The sequence below is a fragment of the Podarcis cretensis genome (genome assembly GCF_951804945.1).
Source record: "Podarcis cretensis genome assembly, chromosome: 6".
In the NCBI taxonomy this organism is placed as follows: Eukaryota; Metazoa; Chordata; class Lepidosauria; order Squamata; family Lacertidae; genus Podarcis; species Podarcis cretensis.
In genome coordinates this window covers 90,656,092-90,682,496 of record NC_137175.1, presented here as the reverse complement: position 1 = coordinate 90,682,496, position 26,405 = coordinate 90,656,092, and the positions used below count along the sequence as shown (strand labels likewise).

Here is a 26,405-nt window from a genome sequence, read left to right as displayed (position 1 = left end):
TTAACCAATCCAATTAACACAAGAAATTTTGATCATCAACAAAACAAACCATCAGAATCCTATCCGTTGCACCTTTTTATCCATGTTTTGCTGAACAAAAAGCACCGATTTCAGAATTTTGCACGTAAGTCAACTGTGAAAGGGCATTTGGTTCCAACGGACGTTCTTGAGAGATGGCGCAAAGCAAAGAGAGGATCGTAATTTTAAGTGGAATTTAGCTTCAACTCTCAAGGGTCAAATCAAATCAGATGTTCATGCTCTTTCCTTGGGGGGAGGGCTCTTCCTAAATTACGACTGCACACTGGCGCTTCCACTAAAACCTGTGGGAGTTTATTTCCACATAATTTGTTTATAAGACAAGAAGCCACTTTAAACAGCAGTCAAGCTATTTGTCCATCCAGCTCTGACTCTCTGCTCAGAGACGTGGGTGGCACTGTGGTCTAAACCACTGAGCCTCTTGGGCTTGCTGATCAGAAGGTCGGCGGTTCGAATCCCTGCGACGGAGTGAGCTCCCGTTGTTCTGTCCCAGCTCCTGCCAACCTAGCAGTTCGAAAGCACGCCAGTGCAAGTAGATAAATAGGTATCACTGTGGCGGGAAGGTAAACGACGTTTCCATGCACTCTGGTTTCCGTCATGGTGTCCCATTGTGCCAGAAGCGATTTAGTCCTTCTGACCACATGACCCGGAAGGCTGTCTGTGGACAAACACTGGTTCCCTCAACCTGAAAGCGAGATGAGTGCTGCAACCCCATCGTCGCCTTTGACTGGACTTAACCATCCAGGGATACTCTACCTTTGCCTTTACCAGGGTACATTCCCAGTCCTCCCTAAAGATACCAGAGACCGAACTTGGTTATTGGCCATCCCTAATCTCAATACCAAACTGAGCAGCGACCTTCTTTGAAGGTATCTTGTAAGGTTATGAGGCTAAATGATATTGGCCGAGCACTCAAACCTCAACATATGGCAAAAATTAACATTAATCACTTTTGCAAGCTCTGCCCTATCATTTTCCCACTCTCCTATGTGCACAGAAGGAACAAGGTCCAATTATTATTATTATTATTATTGCTTCAATATGGCATGTCTCATGCTGCAAGGACTCATTTCCGCTGAAGACTTTAGGATCTAATTGCCAAGGTTGTTTTTCTTGACATTCAACCCTTTTTGTTGTTGATCATTTTGCCCTGTTCTCTCAGTACAGCACTGTCCCACCCTAAACTGTTTGTACACTTGTTTAGAGCCACACACCCATTTAAATGTTATTAGGGACACACCAAATTGCAGGCTATACTTAGTCAAGCAGACTGCAATGGCTGTGTGAAATTTTTCTAGCATAAATCAGCACCTGCGACCCTTTGAATTTCTTCCAGGTGCACTGCGGCCTTCTTTGGTGATAATGCCAGATGGCCTCAATGTGGCCCCAATGGTCAGTTTCTAGAAGAAGAAATCTCCTCAGAAGAAACACTAGTCAAGAAGGAATTACTCCTGTTCTCGTGTGTGTGTGTGTGTGTGTGTGTGGACTCTTTGTAATTACACAGACTAAAGCTAGGCAATATATTTGTGCTAGACAATTTCTTCAAACAGTAGGCTTTAAGTTCCACAGGTGTAAACCTGAAGTGGGGTGTGCCCCCCAAAGCAATAACAGTTGCTTCTCACCGACCCTAATATTTCATCTGCTGTTACGATTTATGGCTTTGCGGTTTCAAGCGCTTAAACCAAATTACAGTGTAGGGCCATATCAGAGGGCAGCTGTAGCTTTCCCCAGAAAGAACAGGCTTTCATGTATTAATGTGGTAAGCAACAGTGCTTTTCTCTCAGAAAACAGATTTAAATTGTTCCCCATCTGTGCAAAACAGTGGTTCTCAAAGGGTGTGGTGTGCCACACTGGTGTGGCAGAAGAGGATGGCAAACATGGCGGGAAGATTCACAGACAAACAGAGAAACATTTAAACATTTCAGTATACTATTTTACACATCACTTGGGAAGGCTGGGGAACTAATGCCAGTGTACTGGTAGAAGCAAAAATCACCAGTGTCAAAGCGACGATTCAACATCAACTTCGTTGGACTGGTCATGTTGTGCGGATGCCCGATTATTGTCTTCCAAAGCAACTGCTCTATTCCAAACTTAAAAATGGAAAGCATAATGCTGGTGGTCAACAAAAGAGGTTTAAAGACGCTCTCAAGGCCAATCTAAAAAAAATGAAGTATAAACACCGACAACTGGGAAACACTGGCCTGTGAGTGCTCCAACTGGAGAACATCCTTTACCAAAGGTGTCATGGGCTTGGAAGATGCTCAAACTTCAAAAGGGAGAAATGTGCTAAGAGTAAGGCACGCTTGGCAAACCCCCACCATGATCAACTCCTGCCAGGAAATCCTTCCACTGTGGAAGGATGTGTGGATCCAAAATTGGCCTCCACAGTCACTTATGGAGTCACTGCTAAAACCATATTCATGGAAGACAATCTTACTCGGCTACGAGTGTTCGCCAAAGAAGAAGAAAAAGACTATAGTATCAAAATAATATTTTATTTGCAGAATATGGTTAGATATATTTTCAACATGAGAGCAAGACCTAAAAGTGATACTGAAGTTAACCCTAGTTGTGATCCAGAATCGCCATTTGAACAGAGTGCTGGAGAAACACTTGTTTATATTTTGAGAATAAGTCGTGTTCTTATTGTAGCTGCATTGTCTTATACTTCTGGATGCCCCTGGATCCTTTTATAAAGTAGTTGTGTTGTATGTTATAAATCAAGTACTGCTAGGAGTTGTTTCTTTTTGTTTTTAAATGTATTCCTTATCCATAAAAATTTGGTTTGAAAGTGTGTCCCAGAGGAAAAAAATGGGGGAACCACTGGTATAGAACAAGACGTTCCAAAACAACAAATCCTTTAGCAGAATTCCCATCACCACTGCCTACAATGGCTGGGGTCAATGGAGCTGCCATCTACCAGCATCTGGAGGGCACTAGGTAAAGGTAAAGGACCCCTGGGTGGTTAAGTCCAGTCCAAGGCGACTATGGGGTTGCAGCGCTCATCTCGCTTTCAGGCCGAGGGAGCCGGCGTTTGTCCACAGACAGCTTTCCGGGTCATGTGGCCAGCATAACTAAACTGCTTCTGGCGCAACAGAGCACCGTGACGAAAACCAGAGCGCACGGAAACACCGTTTACCTTCCTGCTGCAGTGGTACCTATTTATCTACTTGCACTGGTGTACTTTCGAACTGCTAGGTTGGCAGGAGCTGGGACACAGCAATGGGAGCTCACTCCATCGCCGGGATTCGAACCGCCAAACTTCTGATCGGCAGGCCCAAGAGGCTCTGTGGTCTGCATCCCATCTGGAGGGTACTAGTCTTATGCAAGAGCTGTTGGGAGACACAGTGCATCTTTGTGTTGGCAGGTGTGGGGTAATGGCAAAATCTCCAAGTATAACCCTTTACTTTTCTGTATAGGAGTAAATGGTAATAAATCACTTACAAAGGAGAACTAAAAGTGAGGCAAACATGGGATGAGGGCTAAACCAGCCGCTACTCCATTGAGATTCCAATTACTGCCATGTAGCTTCATCCAGGATTCTGCTTCTTAATCACACTGGTGCGTGACAGCATCTTGGAAATTCTGGCTTTTATTAACCAAAAATCTACAAAGTACCGCCGATCAGAGTGTACTGCTTTGTAAGGTGAAAGGTCCCTATCCTTGAAAACCACAGAATTTAGATTATCTCACAGGCAAGAAGGAGGAAGGAAGAGACAAGGATTATGCAAAAGCAGTGAGTCAATGCCATTGCGTGAACAAGGGAAGGAGGCGGAAGCGTTTATGGAAGTAGGTTTGAGATAACACATGAAAGAGGGTTGTTGACAATGTGTTTCTTAAGACAAGCCTCGCCTGCCCTTGAAGCAAGTTCAACAAGTGATCAAACAGGTAGAGCTGATTGAAGAACTTGAAGTTAAGGGAGTGGAAAGGTACAGAAAGCTAGAATATTGGGCAAGGACGTGGGGGGGGCGGGGAAGCAGGGTGGGGGGAGTTCATACAGGGAACTGAAAGAAAGGGTTTCCTATTAGACGCTACCAAGCCCAACTCAAAAGGTGTCCACGTTGATTTATAAAGCCCTAAACAATTTAGGACCTAAATTCTTGAAGTGGTGTCTCACTCTCTACCAGCATGCAGCGGTACCTCGGGTTACATACGCTTCAGGTTACAGACTCCACTAACCCAGAAATAGTGCTTCAGGTTAAGAACTTTGCTTCAGGATAAGAACAGAAATCGGGCTCCGGCTCGCGGCGGCAGCAGGAGGCCCCATTAGCTAAAGTGGTGCTTCAGGTTAAGAACAGTTTCAGATTAAGAACGGACCTCTGGAACTAATTAAGTACTTAAACCAAGGTACCACTGTACCAGAAGGGAACACCTTTCTGACTTGTTGGAGGGTACAGCCCATCTCACTGACACAAAATAAGAGTCCTCTCTTCCACTGGAGGTATAGCTGATGCCTTCACTATTTGGCTTTTGGTACCAATTTAAGACATACGCGGGTGGCGCTGTGGGTTAAACCACAGAGCTTAGGACTTAACGATCAGAAGGTCGGCGGTTCGAATCCCCACAATGGGGTGAGCTCCCATTGCTCGGTCCCTGCTCCTGCCAACCTAGCAGTTCGAAAGCACACCAAAGTGCAAGTAGATAAATAGGTACCGCTCCGGCGGGAAGGTAAACAGCGTTTCCGTGCGCTGCTCTGGTTCGACTTAGTCATGCTGGCCACATGACCCGGAAGCTGTATGCCGGCTCCCTTGGTCAATAAAGCGAGATGAGCGCTGCAACCCCAGAGTCGGCCACGACTGGACCACAACTTTCCCCTTCCCTTTTGGAAGGAGCTAGCATGATAAAGCCAGCTGTAATGAACCGATGTCCATCTGAGGTATTGTTATTTCATATTTTAAAGTGGTTTTAAACTAGTAGTAGAATGTTGTTATTTTGAGGTTTCAGATTGCAAACCACCTTGGGATCACAACTGACGTACCGTTTAAAGATCAAATAATAAACAGATAAGAAGGGGTTTTTTTTTTTTTTCAAACCCTGTATTTCCACCAGCATGTTTGTGGACATTTTCTGATTTTGTTTATTTATTTACAGGATGGAATTAGGCTGCATGAAGTCTAAAGATTGCAGGATACTTCTGCCTGCATACTCATATCTGAAACTCACGTAGGTAAGGATTTCTTCTAAGGTAAAACAAGGTAAAGGTAAAGGCCCCCTGGATAGTTAAGTCCAGTCAAAGGCGACTATGGGGTTGCGGCGCTCATCTCGCTTTCAGGCCGAGGGAGCCGCCGTTTGTCCACAGACAGCTTTACTTATTTCTTTTAAACAGGTCCCTAGTCCTTGAGACAAATTGAGAGAGCAAAGCCGGTACCTAAAAGTTATCAGCAGGCAGAAAAAGACCCTAAATGTTCAAAACGCCTTCATTGGATAAACTTTGCCTCTGAGAGTTAGGGTGAATTCAGGTAAGTTATATGTGGATTTTCACCATGAGAACGGTTGAAGAAATCTTACACAAATTGACAGGTGTTATTTCACAGACCAGGTGACCAGGCGAATGAATGCATTCTCTCACACACCCTGACCTTAATTCAAAATTATCTTGCTGATTTCAGCTGAAATTCTTTTGTGTTTACTTTAAGAGTGATTCCACCTGAATTTGCTGGAGTTTACTTCTGAGTTTATGCGTAACATCATGCAGTAAGGCCAACTTACCTAAAGGTAAGCCCAGCTGAGTTAAGTAAGACTTACTTCTAAGTAGACTTGATTCAGATTGCATTGTAACATATGAAATCTGGAGACGCTGTCTACCTCTCTTTCTACAACCTTTTGTTACAATTGGGTTGCGATATAATGAAAGTTTACATCTGGTGGCTGGTTCCTGACATTTTTGCTGACATTTTTGTTCCAACTGGTTCAACAAGGATCAACTTTGCATTTTTGCAATGGAAGATCTTTGCTGAAGGGCAAAGTAACCAGTAACACATCTTATCTTGTCTTTTTATATTTTGTTTAACTTTTTCCTTTTCTTCCACCTGAAACTTTGTTCTCACCGGCTCCCGTATCTCTTGCATAAGCTTCACATGTATGTAAGCTTGCTAAAGTTGCAGAGATGGAGTCCAATTTGTTAAAAACAGCCCCAGGACAGTGTGTACAAAGGAAGGGTAGGAAATACGCTATTTGCATAGCTTCCTGGCACTGCAGGTATTTTAAAGAAACAGACACCATAACTGTGCATGGTAACCCTAAATAAAATGCTTAATTCAGGTATCCTTTATATTTCAAGCCATATCATTCAAAGCTGAGGTGACTATTTGAGGTTTAGCTATATGCACTGATGAACAACCTGATTCTCATGAGCAACCATCCTATTTACTGAGGCTAAATCACACATGCAAAATCTTTATGCACCGGAAAAAAGTCTTATGGCCATACAGTATATTTTTGTCCATTGATTTAATAAGACCCAGCAAACATCAAGACGCATGGCAGCCAAAGATAAGCATTTTTAAGCCTCATTGATTTCAAAGGCAAAGGTTTAAGTGTCTGCTTAATTTTACCATTCAGACTAAGAGGACTGGAAACAACTGCAGCTGGATTGTGACCATGCGACTTCTCTCTTTAAGGCCGATTCCAACTGATCCTAAAAACTATTCCATACCCCTTGCACATCTTTAGAGCTGCACTTGCTGAAATAGATCTAGATAACACAGGAACAAAATGACGGAACTAAAAGCAAGGCTCCAATGAGGTATTGAAAGTCCTCTGTTTGCCCACCTAGAGTAGTACCCATTGAACCAGTCTTTGTCTAGGACAGAGCCTTCCAAACTATGTGTCACGACACATTAGTGTGTCAGCCGCAGTGTGTAGGTGTGTTGTGGGAACGCTCCCCACGGGGCTAGAAAGGGAGCGAGCAGCCCGCCAGTTTGCTAGTAAAACTGAATTACAGTGGTACCTCGGGTTAAGTACTTAATTCGTTCCGGAGGTCCATTCTTAACCTGAAACTGTTCTTAACCTGAAGCACCACTTCAGCTAATGGGGCCTCCTGCTGCCGCCGTGTTCTCATCCTGAAGCAAGTTCTTAACCTGAAGTACTATTTCTGGGTTAATGGAGTCTGTAACCTGAAGCGTATGTAACCCGAGGTACCACTGTACTGTGTCACGAAATGATGCACGTTTAAAAAGTGTGGCACCGACATGAAAAATCTGGAAAGCTCCGGTCTAGGGGCAAATGAATGTTTGCAATTCCACAGACACATTTGTGGTATTTAATACAAAATTCAGGTTTCCAAGAGCAGCTTTCTTTTCTTTAAAAGCAAGTTTCTAGTCCTTATGGTAACGTGGGATATAACTGCAATAAATAACTAAGTAAGTAATATAAACAGCTGCTTACTTCTCCAAAAGACTACCAGAAGCAGTATATATCTAAGTCATAAAAATCTGCAGAACTAGACAGAATAAGAAATTATGCAACTGGTATATTCAATAGAGGTGGAGTTTCTCTGTAGCTATTGTGGCTAAAGTTAAGGCTCTTATTTTCAATTACCTTAGTCACCAATATATACCAAGTTGATGTTCTATTGAGTTGTCCACCACAATGACAATATCTCCTTTTTGCTTAGCCTCTGTCAGTTCAGACCTCATCAGTTTATAAGTAAAAATCTTCCCCCATCACAACCTGCATCATGTCACACTAACGAGTGCTGAACCTCATTTGCTATTATTTCCCATTCACCCAGGTTTGGAGAGATCCTTTCAGAGCTCTTCCCAATCTGCATAGGTTTTCACCGCCCTTATTGTCCACAAAATTGGCCACTTCACTATTCATCCTCGGCACCAGATTATTGGTTGAAAAATAAAAGACTATCAGTCTCAACAGAGATCTTTTTGTAGGGGAGCACTACTCTCTGCTTTGAGAACTGTCTGCTTACTTCTATCCTGAGCTTTCCATTATTTTTAACCACTTACTGACACATAAGATCAAAAAAACAAAGATCATGGCCACTGGGCCCATCACCTCCTGGCAAATAGAAGGGGAAGAAATGGAGGCAGTGAGAGATTTTACTTTCTTGGGCTCCATAATCACTGCAGATGTTGACAGCAGTCACGAAATTAAAAGACGCTTGCTCCTTGGGAGAAAGGCGATGGCAAACCTAGACAGCATCTTAAAAAGCAGAGACATCACCTTGCCAACAAAGGTCCCTATAGTTAAAGCCATGGTTTACCCAGTAGTGATGTATGGAAGTGAGAGCTGGACCATAAAGAAGGCTGATCGCCAAAGAATTGATGCTTTTGAATTCTGGTGCTGGAGGAGACTCTTGAGAGTCCCATGGGCTGCAAGAAGATCAAACACATCCATTCTGAAGGAAATCAGCCCTGAGTGCTCACTGGAAGGACAGATCGTGAAGCTGAGGCTCAAGTACTTTGGCCACCTCATGAGAAGAGAAGACTCCCTGGAAAAGACCCTGATGCTGGGAAAGATGGAGGGCACAAGGAGAAGGGGACGACAGAGGACGAGATGGTTGGATAGTGTTCTCGAAGCTACAAACATGAGTCTGACCAAACTGCGGGAAGCAGTGGAAGACAGGAGTGCCTGGCGTGCTCTGGCCCATGGGGTCACGAAGAGTCGGACACGACTAAATGACTAAACAACAACAACATATTTGTGTAATCCTTACTACAGAACTAAAATAATTATATTGTTTTTAAAAGCATTAATTTTAATTTAATGGATTTCAGCTCTGATATGTTGTTGTTGTTGAAGGAATGTTAGACACATAAGAGCACTCGTTCTTGTATCCCAAGACGGCGAATGCTCAGGAATCTCTGGTGAGGCACTTTGTAAAAAGGAATTTCAAAAGTCCAAATATATGACCCCTTTGAGATTGTCTCTATTGACACACTTGTTAACACTCTCAACAGCCACACCGATGACATAACACTTCCCTTTGCATAAACCATGCTGCTGTTTCCTCAGCAAGACTTGTTCCTCTATATATTTAATGATTCATCTATATCAGGGTCAGTAAACCTTGTCAGCAGGGGGCCGGTCCACTGTCCCTCAGACATTGTGGGGGGCTGGACTATATTTTGGAAACGAAAATGAACGAATTCCTATGCCCCACAAATAACCCAGAGATGCATTTTAAATAAAAGGATACATTCTACTCATGTAAAAACACGCTGATTCCCGGACCATCCACGGGCCGGATTTAGAAGGCGATTGGGCCGGATCCAGCCCCTAGTTTGCCTACCCATGATCTATATATCTAGATCAGGCATTAAGGTAACTGGATTGTAATTTCCTGGTACCCTCTTTGAAAAAATGAGCATCATGCTGACTACATTCTAATCCTCCAGTATGGAGCCCAGCATTACTGATAATTGCATGTTATTTGTAGGAGATCAGCAACATCACATTTCAGTTCTCAAAGAGCTATCATGTCTCCTGGAATGTGGCTTGTGCACTTTTAATCTGTCACCGAGTTCTAGAACCTTCCTTCTTTCCACCTCTATTTAACTCTAAACACGCCCTGTAAAAGCAGCTCAGGCATGAGTATCTATCCAACACCTTTCACAGCAAAGACTTAGGCATGAGAATCGTTCTGAAATTTCCTTGTTCTCCTTTAATCATTATTTCACTCCTTCTTTGTCTAAAGGTCCAACCACCTCCACACGGAGGTCTCTTGCTCAGGGTGCATTTAAAGAGTTTTGTTATCATTTTTAATGTTTTACTTCAGTAATATGCTCCTCAAATTCACGTTTTCCCTATTTATGCTCTTGTCAGTTTACCATTAAGGCTCCTTTCTGTTTCCCCCCTGTGAGCAAAAGATTTCCACTTCTAAAAAGCAGCAACCTTGCCTTTGATAACTTCCGCTACTCTGCTTATTAGCCAGGCTGGCATCATTCTGGATTTATTCGCTCGTTTCCTAATCTGCTGTGTAAATTCACCTAAACCTCTATTATTGTGGTTTCAAATCACCTCCCGGCATCCTGAAGAGATTTGACACCTTTGACTCTTCTTCTTCAACATCCTTTTAACTATTATGCTCGTTTTAAATACGTTTCCTCCTTTGACCGATCTAAGCTTCAACAGCACGCTCCCTTTTGGTTATATATTTAAAGAAATACTGATTTATACTGATGTTTTCAGCCATAAACTCTTTAAATTATTATTCCCACACACACACACCCCTCCATCAGCTTTCTTGTCAGTGCGTATTTTGGTTTTGACTCGCATGGGGGCAAAATACAGTTTCCTTTGGTGCAGAATACAAGTTGCATTATTTCCCTAATGGCAGTAGGTAGCACAAGCAGTGATCTAAAGGAAAACAGGAGACAACCCTCATACCTTTCCCAATTTGGCAGAAAAAGGAATTTGGACAGAAGGAATCTCATTCCTGCATGTTAAACTACATCTCTATCTTAACCTTGCATTTGTCCATCTCTGCTTTTCAATGGAAGCTATAGCAACACTTTTTTCTTTTTTTGCACACCAGAGTGATCAACCTGCAATGTCCTATTAGATCAGGGGTCAGCAACCTTTTTCAGCTGTGGGCTGGTCCACCGTGTCCCTCAGACCATGTGGTGGGCCGGACTATATTTTGAGAAAAAACAATGAACGAATTCCTATGCCCCACAAATCACCCAGAGATGCATTTTAAATAAAAGCACACATTTTACTCATGTAAAAAAACCAGGCAGGCCCCACAAATAACCCAGAGATGCATTTTAAATAAAAGCACGCATTCTACTCATGTAAAAACACGCCGATTCCTGGATCGTCCACAGGCCGGATTTAGAAGGCGATTCGGCCGGATCTGGCCCCCAGGCCTTAGGTTGCCTACCCCTGTATTAGAGAGCATGTTGCCGTTTTTTGGATATGTTTTAGGTTTAACTAAACATTTCTAGACACATTAACCTACAGCCAGTCTGCATACCCTCCTTCATTGTAATTATGTCTTTAAATAATTATATATTATACAGTGGTGCCCCGCAAGACGAATGCCTCGCAAGACGGAAAACCCGCTAGACGAAAGGGTTTTCCGTTTTGGAGGTGCTTCGCAAAACGAATTTCCTATGGGCTTGCTTTGCAAGACAAAAATGTCCTGCGAGTTCCTGCGGGGGTTTTTTCTCCCCCCCCCCCTTTTCTAAGCCGCTAAGCCGCTTATCCGCTTATCCACTAAGCCGATAAGCCGCTAAAAGCCGCTAAACCGCTAATAGCGCTAATCCGCTAAGCCGTCAATGGGCTTGCTTCACAAGACGAAAAAACCGCTAGACGATGAGACTCGCGGAACGGATTCTTTTCGTCTTGCGAGGCACCACTGTAATTCTGCTTGTTCTTAAATGGAGCCATTGTGGGCTCTCATCCAAAGACTGGCCAAATCCATACCTGCTTTGCTTCAGCCTGGTCTACCTCAACGTGATGTCATGAGCAAAGTTGTCAGAGTTGTAAAGCACTATGTTCTGTACTCAGTGATGTTACAGAAAGGACTGAAAGGGATGTATCCTCTTCTATGCATCCCCACCTGCTCAGAGATCTTAAGAGTCAGGCAGGCGGCAAAAATGCAGCTGAGGTTTCTTTTACTTGGTGGCAACAACAGCTTCGTGGAATGCACTCCCACCCTAATCACTGACGATATCTTTTTAAAAGGTAGTTAAGGCATATCTATTCAGAAGGGGTTTTGCAACGGTGTTGTTGGCACTCAACTGTCTTGAGAGACAACGGAGTGCGCCCCTCTGGGGGTGAAATCACGCTGTTCAGGGAATTTTTTAATGCTTGGTGCTTTATTGTGCTTTTAATTCTGTTGGGAGCCACCCAGAGTGGCTGGGGAAACCCAGCCAAATGGGCGGAGTATTAAAATTATTATTATTATTATTAGCAGCAGCAGCACCCAAGTGACCTCCCTGGGGCACAAGCCAGGATGGTCTTTAAGAAGGTCCTGGGCTATAACCATTGGTTATGGAATGGTTCTGTAAGCTTTCAGAATATTTAGAATTAGCCAAATTGACAGATATAATAAGACGAAAACCAGAAAGTGAAGTGAAAAAGGAGTGCCTAAATGAATACCTTAAAAGCCAAGGTCTGAGGACAGAAATCTGGCTGAGTCTGGAATAACCTTGTGAAGTGAAAGGATAAGAATGAGGGATTTATATCTAGATGCTAGGATAGAGATAAGGAAAACAGAAAGACACAACGAGAGGTAAAGGAGGTGCTGTGGGATTGGTGGAAGTCAATGTTTGTTTTTCTTTTTAGTGTTTATATTATTCACTTGTAAGATATGGATTTGTTTTTTTGTATGCTGGTTTTTGTGTTCTGTGTATTGTTATTTTTCGATATTTTTCGTGTTGTAGTTGTGTGGGAAATACTAATAACATTTATAATAATGTAAGATCCTGGGCTGCCCAGAAGACAAAACCTCCCTCTCAGCCTTGCAGAGCAAGACGTTTGACACCAGCTTGGCTGCTGGAGTTGCCAGGAGGAAGTGTATCGTCTTAGCAACTCTGGATTTGTGTAGGGTTTATGCCTTAGCATTTTCTCCTCCCAAAGATATCCCACAAGACTGCAGAGATTTCGGATCAGAGCTTTCCTTCTAGATGGGCTACCTTTTGAGGTCAACGAGCCCCATCTGCACCCAACTTCCCTTTACAGCAAATGCAGAAACTGCCTTCTTGACCATTGGACCCACAATTGGTTTCGTCCACACAATCTACCAGAGCCTGTCTTCACGAAGTCCCTAACACACCAAGGGTTTCAAACCTGTTAGCTACCCTCACCTGATTTAGCCAACCAATCAAGACTGTTCCCAGGGTGTGGCCACTGTTGCACACTGACAGCACCTAGGAGCCACAGGTGGGGGGTGAGTGCAGGATGGGGACCAACACAAACTACCCCAAGTAGGAGCACAATGTGTCCCCAACAGAGGTACCTCCTCTCTCCTAACACCCCATACAGTAAGGTAAAGGTAAAGAAACCCCCGACCATTAGGTCCAGTTGCGGACGACTCTGGGGTTGCGGTGCTCATCTCACTTTACTGGCCGAGGGAGCCAGCATACAGCTTCCGGGTCATGTGGCCAGCATGACTAAGCCACTTCTGGCGAACCAGAGCAGCGCACGGAAACGCCATTTACCCTCCCGCCGGAGCGGTACCTATTTATCTACTTGCACTTGACATGCTTTCGAACTGCTAGGTTGGCAGGAGCAGGGACCGAGCAACGGGAGCTCACCTCGTCGCGGGGATTCGAACCGCCAACCTTCTGATTGGCAAGTCGTAGGCTCTGTGGTTTAACCCACAGCGCCACCCGCGTCCCGCTACCCCATACAGTAGCTCACTGTTAATTGGATTTTTGACCTAAGTTATGTTGTTCAGGTGTCTGGTTTGCTTTCTTGAAAATGAAACGATTTTATTGATGTTTTGGTGCATGATGAAATACCCTGAAAGCGGCTGCTTAGGGGCAACATCAATGAGATGCATATTTTGGTGGCGTGGTCACCCAATTAAAGCAATCTACATCTAAGAAGAAAAATAAAGCAGTGGGCATTATCCTACAGCAGGCATCCCCAAACTCAGTCCTCCAGATGTTTTGGGACTACAACTCCCATCATCCCTAGCTAACAGGACCAGAGGTCAGGGATGATGGGAATTGTAGTCCCAAAACAGCTGGAGGGCCAAGTTTGGGGGTGCCTGTCCTACAGCAAGCATTCCCCCTTCTGTCTTGTATAGGAGGGAATCCCAATTTTGCTTCCCATCTGCAATTTGTATAAACACTTGTGTTCAGCGTATTTTAGCTATCAAGATGTTACAAATGGATTAACTAACTGACAAATGGTCGCAGTAACTGAAGCAACGTCTAAAATCTCCTTTAGGGGGTTTTGATTGGCAATGAGAAAATGCACTCTAGGGTTAAGTTGTAATTACTCAGTCCAAAGCTGCCTGTTCCCTCCCTAGAAATGATTATAACAGGTAAGTGCTATATATTCCACCAAGTATCAGAATTCCACCGTTGCACAGCTGCCACAAATCTACCATTCTTTTTCCATTTGCAGTCTGTAAATAGCAAAGCAGCACCTCTCTGTACAATTCCTCCACTCACCACTTTCTCCTATGTACTGTATATATTTCTAGCTGGTTTGCGCCTCGATCTGCCACCCCGGCAGCTGGACCCAGACTGCGCGGAACTAAGGGTGCGGAACTAAGTTCTATGGGATTCACGCCCAACTTCAAGTTAACACACTCACGGGCAGCAAGCCCTGCTTCGCCCGAGCGTGAAAACGCATAGGATCGCGCTGCACGCGTTATGTTCAGACGGCGAGCAAAACAAACCGCCTGGAGCCCGATCCCCTCTCCGCATGGCCTCCTTCCCACGTGCGTGTCAGCTGCTATCCGTGCCCGCTGCTATTTAGAGCCAAACCGCTAAAAGAGCCGGGAATCGGCCCCGAAATAGCACGCACGCAACAACCACACAACCCTCCTTCATCCTTAGAGAGGTCCAGGGATGATCTCCAGAGTCGACGCTCCTCCTTTCGGCAGGATGCCGCTTTCGCACTACTTCCAAGCTCCAGGGAAGCTGGCAGCCCAGCCGAGCGCGTGGCAGCGCCGAGGGGGATCCCCTTTCCAAACGCGAGTTTGCAAAAGTTCCTCGCTGCCTGGCGCAAGGCTTTCACACGACTCCTTGCGCCCCAAGCGCGCGCGTAAAAACGCACACTTCTTTCCCCAAAGTTGGGTTTCTTTTTTTCCCTTGCAAAGTTCCTTTTTTTGCCCATTCCCCGAGCCTGGCTTACCTCGGATGTAGGTGCACTTGCTCTCGTCGAGCAAACTGGATCCCGATCCGCCCATGGCTGGCCGGTGCTCGAAGGGGCGGCGGAGGCAGCGAAGGAGAGCGGCAAGCGCAACAACAAGCCCGGGAAGGAGTTGGCGATCTTGGCGAGCTCTTCTTCCTCGCCGCGTTCGCTCTGTCGGGCAGCGGCTGCAGCCCGGGCGCTTTTCTCCTCTCGGTCTCCACCTCCACCGCCCCGGCGCTTAAACTTCCTCCCGCCCGAGGGCGCCGCCCTCGCAGGCGCCTCCTTCCCGCAGCGCCTCCGGGCAAGAGGGTCGCCAGGATAGGGCGAGAAGCGCTTGCTGCTTCTCTTCTGCTATCTTTGGCGATCCGTCGTAGCGGAGTAAGATGGTCTTCCACGAACACGGTTTTAATCCAGCCAGGGGGGCAGTGCCGGATTTACGTATAAGCTAAACAATCTATAGTTTAGGCCCCCAAAAAAATTAAAGGGGAAAAAATCCTGGATGTACGTTTCCAAAATAGAAGTTCAACAATGACTTTGATAAAATACATATTTTGTTGTGTGCAAATGGCTTTAGATACCTAAAAGGTAAAGGGACCCCTGACCATTAGGTCCAGTTGTGGCCGATTCTGGGGTTGTGGCGCTCATCTCACTTTACTGGCAAAGGGAGCTGGAGTACAGCTTCCAGGTCATGACTAAACCACTTCTGGCGAACCAGAGCAGCGCACGGAAACAACGTTTACCTTCTCGCCAGAGTGGTACCTATTTATCTACTTGCACTTTGACGTGCTTTCGATGAGCAACGGGAGCTCACCCTGTCGCGGGGATTCGAACCTCCGACCTTCTGATCGGCAAGTCCTAGGCTCTGTGGTTTAACCCACAGTGCCACCCGCATCCCGTTTAGATACCTATTAGGTCCATGAATTACTATACAGCAGGCCTGTCCAACTTTCAAGAGACTGAGATCTACTGCCACTATTAAAAAAACTGGCAGTGATCTACCAAAGTCATTGAGCTTATTTTAGGAAGCTAAAGTTGTTGAGCTTTATGGGGAGAGGGGATCCCCACAATCTACCACAGACCCCTCACAATCTACCAGTAGATCATGATCTACCTGTTGGACATCCCTGCCATATAGCATATATTCAACACAAAAACCAGTGACAATTTGTTGTTGACAAAGGACAGCTGGACATATAAAGGGCCCCATGACCTTCAGTAGCTTAAAGGTAAAGGTAAAGGTACCCCTGCCCGTACGGGCCAGTCTTGACAGACTCTGGGGTTGTGCGCCCATCTCACTTAAGAGGCCAGGGGCCAGCGCTGTCCGGAGACACTTCCGGGTCACGTGGCCAGCGTGACATCGCTGCTCTGGCGAGCCAGAGCCGCACACGGAAATGCCGTTTACCTTCCCGCTGGTAAGCGGTCCCTATTTATCTACCTGCACCCAGAGGTGCTTTCGAACTGCTAGGTTGGCAGGCGCTGGGACCGAGCAGCGGGAGCGCACCCCGCCGCAGGGATTCGAACCGCCGACCTTTCGATCGGCAAGTCCTAGGCGCTGAGGCTTTAACCCACAGCGCCACCTGCGTCAGTAGCTTAGGGCCTCATCAAACCTAAATCCGGCCCTGAGTTACATTACTGGGCATTGTGTAATTCAACATGGCCATTTCTGATGTTCTGTAACTTGTCGTTACTGATTACTTGTGTTTTATTTCCTGGAAATAATGGCATTTATTTTAAACTTTATATTGATTTTCTTCCTGTTGCACTGAAAATACTGTACCAGGTAGATATGCTTATTAAAGAACGTGCTCATATAGCTGGCCTGAGTTTTTTTAAAAATATTCCTTTTACTTTAAAAGCTTCATTTCATACATACACAACATAATTAGAATTCAAAGTTGATGGTAGATATACGGTTAGTGGCAGGCTTAGTGATTAACGTGAGTCATTCTTGCTGAATTCTCAGTTTCAGTCTGGTGCAAAAAAAAACCTAAGAATGGAAATTCACTACATTGCCCCATTGAATAGAAGTATCTGTACGGTTTTTGGTTGCCATCTGAGCAAGTTTACCCATGAATAAAAATGTATATTAACTAATTGTATCATTTTCATTGCCATCTGATTGGATTTTATTCTGATCCTGATCTGATTTGAGGATGTATTTTAATTGATTGTCTGATTTTATGTTAATGTGTTATACATTTGATGTTAGCCGCTCTGAGCCCAGCTTCAGCTGGGGAGGGCGGGATATAAATAAAATTTATTATTATTATTATTATTATTATTATTATTATTATTATTATTCAATGCATTAAAATAAATATTCTCCTATTTTAAATGAAAATTCTCTAATATTCTCATTAATTGATAATATTCTCCAAAAGATTATTCTCAATAATTTAACATCATCAGCTCAGTCATGGATACCTGTGGTCTAAACCACTGAGCCTAGAACTTAATCTCTTCTCATTGTTATCTGCCTCAGTGTCCCAAATTTAGTTCCGGCACTAGGATCTGCCCTATAACTGCCACTGCAGAGATGCAAAGAATTGATTCAGCTTCTCTGCACCAATTTTGCTAACCCTGAGGTAAGGTAAAGGTAAAGGGATCCCTGACCATTAGGTCCAGTTGTGGCAGACTCTGGGGTTGCGGCGCTCATCTCACTTTATTGGCCGAGGGAGCCGGCGTACAGTCATGTGGCCAGCATGACTAAGTTGCTTCTGGCGAACCAGAGCAGCGCACGGAAACACCATTTACCTTCCCGCCGGAGCGGTACCTATTTATCTACTTGCACTTTGATGTGCTTTCAAACTGCTAGGTTGGCAAGAGCAAGGACCGAGCAACGGGAGCTCACCCCATCACGGGGATTCGAACCGCCAACCTTCTGATCGGCAAGTCCTAGGCTCTGTGGTTTAACCCACAGCGCCACCCACGTCCCTAACCCTGAGGTATACCTCTGGTAATCCCCCTGCATGTAATTTTTTCACAGCATCCACATTTGCCTTTAGAATGGCAGCCTTTACCTCTCCCTCTCGTCCCCCAATCCCCACCCCTTAATCCAGATCATAGGAGCCAACTCTGGCCCACCCAATAAAAGATTTGAAGGGGATACCCCCCCACCCCCAGATCCACAAATAAACTTGCCCAATTTTCCCCAGAACAGGTAAATCCGGATCAGGGGTGCCAACTTGAATAAAATATTGGTGGGCCAGCATGGATGTTGCCAGGATTTATGTTGCAGGGCAGGCTGTAAAAATGGTTTCTAAGTGGTTCTCTCATAGCAATGGAGACAGCACAGTCTGGCATGCATGAAGCACATGTTTTTATCCCCCCCCCACTCCTCCTCCCCCTTCCTCTTTGGATCATGGCCATTGAGTGCAACTCAGACATACTAACCAGCTTTCAAAAGCCCTTACAGTGTTGTCATGTCAAAGGTATGGTTGTGGAGATATAGTGGCAGAATGGTGTAGTAGATATGTGAGTTTAAATCATACTTCGCCATGAAGCAAAGCTTCAGGCAAGGTACTCCATCTGGGGTGCTACAGGGAGGACCCACAGCTGAGTGGCAGAGGGCAGGCTTTGCATGTGTCTCTGTTTAAAAGGATCAGGTAGCAGGTGATGTGAAAGATGTGGGATGTGATACGTAAGTAGCAGTCAAGTACAACATTCCTTGTTTTCCTAGAGTGGACATGCGGGGGAATGTTTGGTCCAGCCAGTCAAAAACTTCCTGTTTCCTCCTGGCTGTGACATATTTCCTTTACATGTGACTAGAGGTGGGTGTGACCTTACCTGTCCAGGTAACAAAAGGGACAAGGCATGCAGCACTCTCTCTTTTTGACTTCCTCCGTTGTTGGAGCAGCTTTTCGCTAAAGATGCTCTATTGGCTTACAGCCAACAGAGGAGACTAAGATTATCCCCATATGGGATAGCTCCACATGTATATACTTTGTAACTAAGTCTGCCTTCAGGGATCCATCTGTGAACTGAATGTGAGTAAACTACTTTTATCTACTTTACACAAGATTGTGGCATGTTTATTCTTTTAAGAGGGATATAAGGGAACTTACCAGGAACCTGATTGTGAGAGGCTTACACAAGCCTGCAACCAGAGTTTAAAAGGGGAATGTGAAACTTTGCTAAGTAAAGGAACTTGCTAGCGCAAGTTTGGAAGGATATTAATAAACAATATATCCTCTCCTGCCTCCTTGAACATTCCCACAAAAGATCTCTGCCCTGAGATTTTGGAGAGCTACCAGCAGGCAGAATAAACAAGTCTGAGCTACATGGACAAATACCTCGAAAAGGCAGCTTACAACTTTCATTCTATCACTCAGCCTAACCTACATCCCAGAGTTATTGTTGGGGTAAAATGGTATGCTTCCCTGAGTTCCTTTTATTTATTTTATTCAATAAATAAAAAAATAAGTTTTCTTTGCCTAAACATGTCATGTTAAAGGAGCAGGAGCCCCATTCTGCCTGGAAATTCTAGAGAGTAAATGGAGCTCAGTTTTGAGTGTGCATAGAATCACAGAATTGCAAAGTTGGAAGAGACCCTGAGGATCATTAAAATCCAACCCCCCAGCAATGGAAGAATATGCAGCTGTCCTATACGGGAATGGAACCTGCAACCTTGGCATTATCAGCACCACGCTCTAACCAACTGCGCTATCCGATATTAGTGTTGCTGTTGTCTTTCTATTGAGCTCTGCCCAGGAAGTAGGTAGCTTTTCACGCCCAAGCCTTGGGGTGCTGCTCTTCTGCAGAACCACCGCTTGTCAATGTTAGTACCTCAATCCACAGACTTTTGTCATAAAGCAGACAATTGCACGTGCACAAGTGTGTGTAAATAGCTCTGCTGGGAGGTGCCAGTAGCAAGACCTCTTCTGTTACATTTTTATTTTTCAATAAAATATATAACACACTTAGGCAAACTCGGCCCTCCAGATGGTTTTTTTGGGACTACAACTCCCATCATCCCTAGCTAACAGGACCAGTGGTCAGGGATGATGGGAGTTGTAGTCCCAAGACATCAGAAGGGCCGAGTTTGCCTATGCCTCATATAACACAATAAGCATGGGCTCGCAATGTTTTCCAATTCTAATCCAAACTATGGGTGATTGTGAGAAAACGAGCTTATGATAACATACACATGCCGTGGGGAGTCCTTAGGTTTGCAAATACAATTTGGTCCTGATTTCTTAAATACAGTGGATGCTCGGGTTGCGAACATGATGCACATTTGCAACCCACAGCAGCGCTTCTGCGCACGCGCGGGTTGCGATTTGGTGTGTCTGTGCATGCGCAAAGCACAATTTAGCACTTCTGTGCATGCACGACCGCCGAAAGCAGGAAGTAACCCTTTCCGGTACTTCCAGGTTTTGGCGGTCCGCAACCCAAAAAAACGTAACCTGAAGCGTCTGTAATCCGAGGTATGACTGTATGGCCTTTTCTACGGCTTTGCAGCACCACTAAAAAAGGCAGAAACAATGGCTCTGCAAATGGCTGGTACCAAGGAGATGGGATGGGATGTTAAGACAGTGCAAAGTTTAGGATCATAGGGGAGGCAAAACTCAGCACAGTTTCAGAAATGCTGCATTAAGCAGGCATTATGTGTTTTTTTTTCCTAGATAGCAACTGTTACCAATGTGAAGCTATGTAAATACTGTGGGCAATGATTATCTCAATCATACACTTCCTCCAAGCCTGAAGACAACAAACAGCCAAAACTAGTTCTGATAAAGAACTGAGCTTACACAAGTAGGTTTATTAATCTTAAAGTGATGGGACTCCTGAAAACACACATACACAAAACAAGCCCGATGTAATGTATTGCTTTAAAACCACAGTGAATTTGAAATGCTAACACATGGCTTAATTCTTATTTCAGAATTTATTAAATATAACAACTTGCAATTATAGCTTGTTACAGCCATGCAGAATGTAATGTTTTCATGTTACATATTACCTAACGATAACAAATTCCTCGGTTGATTCACAAATGTGTATTCACTAATTTCTCAATTTTGTTATCATTTGTTTATTTCCAATATTTATAAACGGCATTTTCAGTTACATCTACCCAATGGAGATGGAAAGATTGGTCCCTTTTATCCTGGATGGGGATCTGTAATCCTACATAAATTTATCACGAAGAAAGTTCAATTTAATTCATCAGGATTTATTTATGAGTAGACGGGCATAGGATTGCAACTTGCTGCAGCCCCTCTTGTCCTATCTGGGAGATCTTGCAGTCTCTCCTGCCACACAGTCCTCATGGAAAATCTCCACAAGGTGGCAGTGGATAATAACACAAGAGATGTCTTGAGAGGATTTGAAGAGTGATATTTCAGCTCAACAGAGGGTTTATTTTCATAGGTAAAGGTAAAGGGACCCCTGACCATTAGGGCCAGTCGTGGCCGACTCTGGGGTTGCGGCGCTCATCTCGCTGAGGGAGCTGGCGTGCAGCTTCCGGGTCATGTGGCCAGCATGACTAAGCCACTTCTGGCGAACCAGAGCAGCGCACGGAAACGCCGTTTACCTTCCCGCTGGAGCAGTACCTACCGTATTTATCTACTTACACTTTGACATGCTTTCGAACTGCTAAGTTGGCAGGAGCAGGGACCGAGCAACAGGAGCTCACCCCGTCACGGGGATTTGAACCGCCGACCTTCTGCTCGGCAAGTCCTAGGCTCTGTGGTTTAACCCACAGCGCCACCCGCGTCCCTTTCATAGGTACACATATGCTAACAGGATAGGGCTCCTGTACCTGTCATGCAAGCTATGCCCTCTTATATCTCCTCTTCTAGTCAACTAGAACCATCTCCTGGTCAGCACTTGGTGTGTGGGCAAAGGTAAAAGGATTGGGGGTGCTGCTGCTTGTGTGCCATTGACCCCGCTGTATAGCAGCCTCAATGACTGAGCTGGCAAAGGCAGTCTCTGGCATGATGTTGGAGAAATTCATAACTGCTGTCCTGGGGAGCAAATGTCCACACGAAGATTGTTGTTCAGGACTTCCTGATCTCCAGCTCCATGGGGTTCTCTCAAGAGGTCATTGGTCATTGTTCAGATGTGTCCTTGGGTGAGACTTGGGTGGCGCTGTGGTCTAAACGACTGAGCCTCTTGGGCTTGCCAATCAGAAGGTCGGCAGTTCGAATCCCTGTGACGGAGAGAGCTCCTGTTGCCGTCTCTCAGCTCCTGCCAACCTAGCAGTTCAAAAGCACATCAGTGCAAGTAGATAAATAGGTACTGCTGTGGCGGGAAGGTAAACAGCGTTTCCATGCACTCTGGTTTCCGTCACGGTGTCCCATTGTGCCAGAAGCGGTTTAGTCATGCCTGCAACATTACCCGGAAAGCAGACAAGGTGCTTGTAAGAATGTAACCACTCAACCCTTGTGATTAAAGTTAGCTGTCGGAAGGGGCATGGTGGGAATAGTGAATGCATCTTTGTGCGAAGGGGTGGTGCTTGCACCCAGCCAGGAAGTGGTAGTGTGGCCACTCCTGAAAAGTCCACCCTGGACCCAGTGTTATTTAACATCCAAGTTGCAAGGTATTTGAGAGGGTTGTAGCAGTGCAGTTACATATATTATTGGAGGAATCCGATTATCTTCTAGACCCGTTCCAATCTGCGTTTGGGAATGAATCAACTACGGTTGCCCACCTTTTTTCAGGAGAGGGAAGGGTGCATTTCTTAGTGCAGTAAGTATTTGATTAGATGGGTAGAGATCTTTCCTATTCTACTTCAAGAGGGTTCTGGAAGCTTCCCTGTGTGAAAGAAATAAGCAGGAGGTTCATGATGATGTTTGGGTTATTCCTCCAGAGAAGCTGAGTACAGATGGCTTAAACTGGCTCTGTTATCTCTGCTTCGAGGTCATGCTGACTATAATAAGAAGGCCAGAAGGAGCTGGGGTTTCCTTTTTCTTTCTATCTCTCTTCCTTCTGGTGTGGTGTTCTGTATATAGTGTTAAGGTTTAGTCTTATTATAAGTTATTGTCAGTTTGTTCTGTTTGGGAGGTTGGGCTCAGCTTCCCATGTCCTGTATTGGAGGTGATGTCATCAACGTGTCTAAGGTCCATGAATAACCATAGTTTAGAGGTCCTGGGCCCTAAGGAAGCCAAACTATCCTCCACCAGGGCCAGGGCTTTTTCAGTGATGGCTCCGCCCTGGAGGAACGCTCTGTCCCACGAGACTAGGGCCCTGCAGGCCTTGATCTCCTTCTGTAGGGCCTGTAAGACAGAGCTATTCCGCCTGGCTTTCAATTTGAATTAGCCTGATCCTCTATTCCCTTCCTCCTTCTATGAAGAAACCCCTTTTGGGACCCCACATTTAAATTATTCCCTGGTCTCCTTGCTGGCCCTAGTAGGACCAACTTGGCCAGTTAGCCCTGGTGATCATTTGATGTCTACCGACTGGAGTCCCCACCCCCCATGACCCCTGAATTTTTGAATTTTATTGATATTGAGGCTGCATTTTATGTTGTATTTTATGCTGTTTTTAAGTCACATTTTAATCAGTGTTTTATATTTGCTGTTAGCTGCCCTGAGCCTGGTTTTTAAACCAGGAAGGGCGAGGTATAAATAATAAAAATATTATTATTATTCTACCAAGGCCTCTTAAGTGAGATGGGCGCACAACCCCAGAGTCTGTCAAGACTGGCCCGTACGGGCAGGGGTACCTTTACCTTTACCTTTACCAAGGGGGAGAAAGTCGTTCACTGAGGCTTGTGTGCCCGGATTACAAAATCAGCTGATGTCACTAGCTGCCAGGGTTTTGAGAACCCATTTCTGCTAACCAGGAATTCACTCCTGCTTGCTTCTCTCCTCCATTGAAGAATATTGAAAGTATCTTTTTGCACCTGTCCGCCAGTTCTTAACTGTACAGAGAACATAATTCAGCACTGCCACTTTGCTTAGCATTTCCCCCTTGGCCATTACCATTCAGCTGCATAGAACATAATAGGGCTTACTGTCTAACTATCGCTGACGGGCGATCACTTCCCAGCATCCACTAATCCCTCAAACTCACCAGCTGCACAGGGCACAACAATGGTCCTACAGAAAAAAGTTGATTTTGTATAAAGAAAAGTACTGCAAACCAGTCCAGAACTGAGCAGGAGAAGGTTCTAAAATCATGTTCCACGTTCTCCGCCCCAAGGGGGGGGGGCGGTAGCTACCCCCTTTGTGAAACAGGTGAAGATCTAACATCAATTACAGTATTATTATTGTTGTTGTTGTTGTTAATTATTATTTATACCTCACCCATCTGGCTGGGTTTCCCCAGCCACTTTGGGCAGCTTCCAACAAGAGATTAAAAATACAGTGGTACCTCGGGTTACATACGCTTCAGGTTACAGACTCCGCAAACCCAGAAATAATACCTCGGGTTAAGAACTTTGCTTCAGGATGAGAACAGAAATCATGCTCCGGCGGCATGGCGGCAGTGGGAGGCCCCATTAGCTAAAGTGGTGCTTCAGGTTAAGAACAGTTTCAGGTTAAGAACGGACCTCCGGAACAAATTAAGTACTTAACCCGAGGTACCACTGTACATTAAAACATCAGTCATTAAAAACTTCCCTAAACAGGGCTGCCTTCAGATATCTTCTGAAAGCCAGATAATTGTTTATTTCCTTGACACTGGATGGGAGGGAGCTTCACAGGGCAGGTGCCACTACCGAGAAGTCCCTGTGCCTGGTTCCCTGTAACCTCACTTCTTGCAGGAAGGGAACTGCCAGAAGGCCCTTGGAGCTGGACCTCAGTGTCCAGGCAGAGCGATGGGGTGGAGACGCTCCTTCATTTCAAAAACTGTAGCACAAACTTGGTGCACATTCATTAACAGTGGTTAATGCCCACAGTTAGGGGCTACTTGCCCACTTCCAGAAAAGGGGGAGGGGGAGAGCTTAGAAAATGCAAAGGAATAGTCCAGCTATGGCTGAACACGGAAAGATGAGAATCAACAACTGGAAGCTCCAAAAGCATGCAAGCTTTTAACAACTTGCTGGTCCAAAACCATTTGGATAATCACCCCAAAATGGAAAACGAGCGAGGTCCCAACCAAAGAAGAATGGCAGCTTAAGTTGACAGCATATGCACAATTCACAGACTTAACATATAGAAAAAAAGAACAAGAAGAACATAGGTTTAGAGAAGATTGGAAAACCTTTATTGACTATATGGGAAATAACTGTGTACAGCTGAAAACGCTGGCAGCATTAAGATAAATTCAACAGTGTGAACAAATTTTGATGGATGTAATAATGGAATACTGAATGGTATAGTTTTTGTAAAATAGGCAGGGATTTCTGACATGTAAAATGAACCATGGAAAGAGAAGAAGGGAAGTCATTGATATCTTAAGGATGTAAAAATGAGTATTTTAAATTGTAAAACAGAAAATTTAATAAAAATTATATACAAAACTGTTTGGATAATCTTACATAACATAGCAATGCACTCAAGGTGACAACAGTCATACCTCGGGATGAATACGCTTCGTTTTAGGCAAATTCGGTTTGCGCTCCGCGGCGATCCGGAAGTAACGGAGCGCGTTACTTCTGGGTTTCGCTGTGTGCACATGCGCAGACCGTCAAAATGACGTCACACGCATGCGCAGAACCGCCGAAACGTGACACGCGCAGATGCGCGGACACGGGTTACGTTTGCTTCGGGATGCAAACAGGGCTCCGGAATGGATCCCGTTCGCATCCCGAGGTACCACTGTATATTTGGAGGTAGCAATTTTGCAGGACATTTTTAAGTAGTTGCAGAAGAGACAGTGTTAGACTTGGGGCTTGGCTACATCAGGACTTTGTTTTGCAGGTGTTCCAGGGGCATGGCATGCCGCGCCCTGCAAAGCCCTTTCCACTGGCCTAGGGGGGCGAGGCCCAGACTCACCCAGCCCTACAACAGGCGTTCCTCTTGATCACAGCTGTCAACTTTTCCCTTTTCTTGCGAGGAATCCTATTCGGAATAAGGGAATTTCCCTTAAAAAAGGGAAAAGTTGACAGCTATGCTCTTGAGGCTGGAGGAACATCGCCCTGCTATTGTTTTAATATTCTGTAAACCGCTTTGGGATGCAGGTGGCGCTGTGGATTAAACCACAGAGCCTAGGACTTGCCAATCAGAAGGTTGGCGGTTCGAATCCCCACAACAGGGTGAGCTCCCGTTGCTCGGTCCCTGCTCCTGCCAACCTAGCAGTTCGAAAGCACGTCAAAGTGCAAGTAGATAAATTGGTACCGCTCCGGCGGGAAGGTAAACAGCATTTCCATGCGCTACTCTAGTTCGTCAGAAGCAGCTTAGTCATGCTGGACACATGACCCGGAAGCTGTACACCGGCTCCCTCGGCCAATAAAGCGAGATGAGCACCGCAACCCCCGAGTCGGTCACCACTGGACCTAATGTTCAGGGGTCCCTTTACCTTTACCTTTTAAACCGCTGTGAGATTTTTATTATATGTATAGTGAATACTTATCTACTTTTAAAATTTTTCACCTATGATCCTTTTCTTTGACTTCTTTATTTTTTCTTCGTTCTTTTTTTCTTTTTTCTGATATCTTATCTTTCATTTCACTCCTTTATTGTGAATAGCATTTTATAGAGGTA

General features: G+C 45.0%; 2 protein-coding genes across 5 annotated transcripts in view; one reads left to right on the top strand and one right to left on the bottom strand.

Annotated features, from left to right (window-relative positions):
- The window catches only part of NIBAN1 (niban apoptosis regulator 1), a 104,785-nt gene extending 89,768 nt beyond the window's left edge, over positions 1 to 15,017 (bottom strand). Inside the window, exon 1 of the mRNA XM_079981219.1 lies at positions 14,815 to 15,017. Coding sequence (XP_079837345.1) covers positions 14,815 to 14,869 — 55 coding nt within the window. The 5' untranslated portion in view covers positions 14,870 to 15,017. The remainder of the gene's footprint in view (positions 1 to 14,814) is intronic.
- The window catches only part of SWT1 (SWT1 RNA endoribonuclease homolog), a 264,858-nt gene that overhangs the window by 160,688 nt on the left and 77,765 nt on the right, over positions 1 to 26,405 (top strand). The gene's annotated exons all lie outside the window — the stretch shown is intronic.